Raw genomic sequence first — 5,034 nt, 5'->3', positions numbered from 1 at the left:
CTGAGAAGATAATATGCACATGTGAAAGGTTTACCACACTGATGAACACTTTCATCTGGATGATTTAATGTTACTGTTTCTCTAAATATAAAGAGGCATCTGGCCTTAATTTTTTTCACTTCGTTCACATTCAAGCTTTCCCTTGACTATGGGCTGTTTTGCATCTTCCAAGATCCCTGAGATGGCAGAGCATCTATTACATAGCTCAGATTTACATATCCTTTTTCTATAAAAGGTTTTTCCCAAATTTGAAGAAAAGCAAAGGAGCTCAGACCTTTAATCCAACTAAGCGTATTCCAATATTTACTGTAGGGTTGTTCATACTATATTTGGGAATTAATCCAGGAGAAACAGAAGCATTTCAGCATTCCTAGTACTCAAGAGAATTTATTACAAATTGAGGTTCCATACGTATTGTCAATGAAGTTGGAAAAATCATTAATTGTAAAACATTTATCATGTTGAAACAGTCTAGTATAACAGCCACTCACTATATGTCTTCTCATTGTTATGGGAGAGAGAGTGTCAGAAAAAGATTGAGATACATAGATAGAAAGATAGGTAGAAAGATAAATAGATGGAAGGATGGAAGGATGGATGGATATGATAGATAGAGATAGATACATAGATGGATAGATAGACAGACAGACAGAGAGGTACATTGTTTCCTTCAAAATCCCTTTTATATAAACGGTTTGTGTTCATTATGATATATGACATATCTATGAAAGGAAGATGAACACATTGCATTCACATAATTTAACACTTTGTTCTTCATAGACAAGTGATATAGGGATGGAGGTTAATGCCCAACATCCTTCTTACAACAAATAATCTGCCCATTTCACTAAATCTAACAATATCACTATTAATATCTGAATAAGCTAATTAGAAGCTTTTTGACATGTATTTGTCAACCATTCAACATGTGGAGCTTTTACAAAATTAGCAGAAATGTATTGCCAGTTGTACAGTGTAGTTGTAATAGGGCTGTCTTTCAAATGGTGATGTACACTAAGGCATTGTTTCCAAGTCCACTTTCTTAAAAAATTGCATTGCAAAAACAAATCAGATAAAAGCGCACGGAATACCATGGTTTTGTTAGAATGTATCAATCACCAATATATTTAAAGCAGTTCTTATTTACACTGTTGCTTTACTTTCAAACTTTCAACACACATTAAAATTTCTTCAGAGGCATATTTGTATGAGCTTGCATATAAGAAGTACCTTCTCTGTCTTCTAGATCTTTGACAATGTTCCTCAATATTTTGGTCTTCCCAATTAAAGCCTGAAATAGAGTAAGAGAAAAACAATGAATGGAAATTATGAAAAATGTAAGTGACAATGTTCAGTAAATCTTAAAGTCATGCTCGCTTTACTCACCAAATTCTCTACCCATCTCAATTGAAATTACAGAAGTGCTTCAAAAGAAAGAAAGTGTTTTCTCCAATTTTAAAACAGGAAAGAGAATTTATACTCTTACCTATAGCATTGAGGTTCCTGTAGGTCTCCAGCATGACATCTTTGTAGAGCTTCTTCTGGAAGGGATCCAGCAAAGCCCACTCTTCCTGAGTGAAGTTCACATACACATCCTCATAAGTCACTGTCTTCTCGAGTATCCCATACATGGGTACAAAAGAAAGTATGATAGAGACAACATTGGGCATGTATTCTTCATAAACAATGTGTTCATATAATTATGGGGACTATCAGACTTATTTCTTGACTCTAAAGTTCTACTGTAACTACCAATACATACTTGTAGGAAATGTATTAATGAGGTTCAGCCCTGTCATTTCACAGCCTGTTCAATAGGATGTAGCCTTTCTAGTGAAATGACACCTACATATGTAAAGAGGACACAAGCTCTACAAGATCAATAGTGCTTACCACACATCGAAGAAATTGTATTAACACTAACAATTACTGTCTCTAAAACTCAGTTAAAAGCTGGGTCTATTGTCCTGTGCCTTTAACACTGCAGTCAGGAGACAGAAGCAGAATTATCACATTGAGTCGGATGCCAGTGTGGGGTATATAATGAGTTCTAGAACAGCCAAAGGTACATAGTAAGACCCTGTATCCTCTACCAGAATTGACTAACCAAACCAGAAATATAGAAATACCTCAGGTTTTTCCTTAAATCTATAAGAGCATTATACATAAAATCCAGTTCTGTAGTCATCTTCCAGAAACCTGAGGTCCACAGATACAAATTGTAACATTAACAAGATATTACCAAAAGGGAATATATGTTTAAACATTTACAATTAGGCAGGGGGGTGGTGATTGAGCTCAGTGGTAGAGCACTTGCCTAGCAAGCCCAAGACCCTGGGTTCGGTCCTCAGCTCCAGGGGAAACAAAAAGAACTTTACACTTAGGCAGAAGAAAATCTTAGCTATATGAAAGTTGATTAGATGTAAACAACACAGTGCAGGATGGAGGGCTCAGCAGTGAAGTACAGGGCATGGATCTCATGCTTTGACTGGGAATCTGCATGTAAATTCTCCAGTTCCTTGTCTCTAATTGGACTTTGATCGATCAAGATCCATTGACAGCAGCCAATGGAAAGGGTAGAAAAGGTGAGAATTCCAGGTTCCCAAAGGTGAGGAAAGAGAAGCAGGAGACAGGAAAGAGAAATTTGTCTTGCTTTGGAGAGAGAGCTGAAAACCATGTAAGATGTCCAGAGGAGTGTTCATTCCCCGCAACCCCAGGTTGGAGATTAGAGATGGAATTAGGCTGAGAGTAGTTTTATGGTGGTGAGCAGTGAAAAGGTAACTGGGCAACTAAGCTAAGGGCAGATATAGAGCGTCGAGCAAAGAGTAACAGAGAGGACACACTAGCTGTGGGAAGCTTGGATGAGATATAAGTCAGGATAAACATATTAGTGTGTGCGGTGTGTGTGTGTGTGTGTGTGTGTGTGTGTGTGTGTGTGTTCTATTGTGTGACACTGTTCCCCCATACAAGGGAACCAGGGCAGGGACTGGAAGTGTACCTGTCAGGAACTTAAAGCAGGGTAGTGAAAAGGATACATGCTTCAGGAAGAGCTCTTGCAGGTCCTACAAATAAGTGAGGTGAATTGTTGTATTTACAGCAGGATCACAGCCATCCATTATTCTACTTTCAGCAGGTGTCAGACCATTGTGTGGCTACTCTGAGGACTAGACACACCTGAGGTGTATATTCATGCATATAGGCAAAAGACTCATAGACTTTCTAACATAAAGTCACAACAAACAAGACAGGTAGAAAGAAGATCAGGGACTGCCCTGCAATGACTGAGAAGACTCAGAAGTATTAACAACATGAGTACATGGTACCCTAGGAAATAGAATGATAATGACTAAGAAATTTCAAAAATCAAAATGTGGGGTAAGTTCAGCACAAAAGCATATGCTTGACATATAAAGACACCTTCATTGCAGGCCCATTTATATCAATAAAAGAGAAAGGCCAGGCACGTTGGCCCACATTTGATTCCAGCATTAGAACCCAGATTCACTTTGATCCCTACATTCATGACTAGCATATAGGCCTACCTTGAGGATACCCACGGCCACAAAGAGAAACTGTCTTCAAAAACAAGCCAAATTTGAAAAATATGAAAATATTAGTTAAGCAAAATAGCTTAGCAATGCTTCTTCTGTACCTCATATGATTTAAGGACAGAGTCTATTAAAAGGAAGGCGGGAGAGGAAGGAAGGACATGAGAAGGAAGCTGAAGGATGAATTTCAAGGAAAACAGAATAACAGAAATAAGTGGATATTGATTAAGTCTATAGACCCTCAAATCACATCCCAAAAAGGAATTGCCTCTTGTAGGAGTCCTTCTCCACATATTCTCACCAACAAGTCCACAAACAAGAGACAAATGTTTAAAGTCAACATACTATCTACATGCTCTTTCATCCACCTAACTACGCTAGACCTTGCTCTCTATAGGTTCATGGTCATTCCATGACAAAAATGCATTTAATATAACATCAAGGACCCTTACAGTCTGTTACAGCATGTACAGTGTTCAAATGTCCAAAGTCTCCTGCCACCCTCAAGACAATCTTTAGACTGTCACGTACTCTAAAGTCTGAAAGCAAGTTATATCTTTATCACATAAAATGGCAAATCCCATGGGGTAGAGAGCTGAATTCCCAGAAGTGTGGACAATCCTGAGACCTCAGGGGAGACCGCCACTTCTGCCCACTTCTGTTCACATTCCTCAACCAAAAACCTGCATAGTGTCCCCTGCATACAGGTATATAGGACTGGTCACTGGCAGGAACCTGCTGATTCCTGAACTGAAGTGGAACTGAACTGAACCAGTACCAGAGATCCCTCCTCCCAAATCTTGTGGGTGGGACAGCTGGACCCTGAGAAGTGTGGACAATCCCGAGAACTCACAGGAGACAACTACTTACTGCACACCTATCTGACCAAAGATTAAACCTCCTAGTGACATCTCTGCCCCCTGGGCACAGGGACCTAGGAGCAGTCAGGGACAGGACCCTTCGAGTTTCTGCCTGTGCTGAGAGCTGAAAGGCAGTCACAAGGAGTCACACCTGAGAGCAGAGGTAAGATCACCTTTTCTGCTCTAAGCAACCAGTCTAGTGGCCTCAGGACACACAAGGCTTCTGCCTTCTGGGACAGGACACTTCTGGCTTCTGGCTGTGCCCGGAACTGAACTGAATGAATCCCACAGGTCCCAGTACCAAATCCCGAAGGGGAGAGAGCTAAATTCCCAGAAAGGAGGACAAATCTGAGACCTCAGGAATTAACATCAAAATACAAACAGCACCAGAGCAATCCACAGTACCTCTTACTATTTCCTAAGCATTGGAAGATCCTACATCATGGATTCTCCTGTTCCCATCATGGATTAAATTCCAGTGCTGCCCAGCCTTTGAGATATGGTTTACAACACCTACAAAATTCATTCTAAATTGATTTTAAATGGCAAGGGACAAGTTCTGGAAGATACTGAGAAGCTAGGTCTCCGCATTTGGCATCCTGCCCATGATGTTTCTGACAAAAACC

At 39.9% G+C, this 5,034-nt stretch overlaps 1 protein-coding gene across 5 annotated transcripts in view; it reads right to left on the bottom strand.

Moving 5' to 3' along the window:
- The window catches only part of Zfp808l2 (zinc finger protein 808 like 2), a 78,779-nt gene that overhangs the window by 50,051 nt on the left and 23,694 nt on the right, over positions 1-5,034 (bottom strand). For 3 of the 5 annotated variants that reach the window (XM_039096275.2, XM_039096280.2, XM_039096277.2), the window contains exons 2-3: positions 1,487-1,610; positions 1,231-1,291 (exon numbers count right to left, since the gene is read on the bottom strand). The exons of the other annotated variants lie outside the window; for them this stretch is intronic. In XM_039096275.2, coding sequence (XP_038952203.1) covers positions 1,231-1,291; positions 1,487-1,610 — 185 coding nt within the window. The remainder of the gene's footprint in view (positions 1-1,230; positions 1,292-1,486; positions 1,611-5,034) is intronic. 5 annotated transcript variants of the gene reach the window in all.

Source organism: Rattus norvegicus, chromosome 17 (genome assembly GCF_036323735.1).
Source record: "Rattus norvegicus strain BN/NHsdMcwi chromosome 17, GRCr8, whole genome shotgun sequence".
Taxonomy (NCBI): domain Eukaryota; kingdom Metazoa; phylum Chordata; class Mammalia; order Rodentia; family Muridae; genus Rattus; species Rattus norvegicus.
The sequence above is the reverse complement of the archived record's forward strand: the minus strand, read 5'-3'. Positions and strand labels throughout refer to the sequence as shown.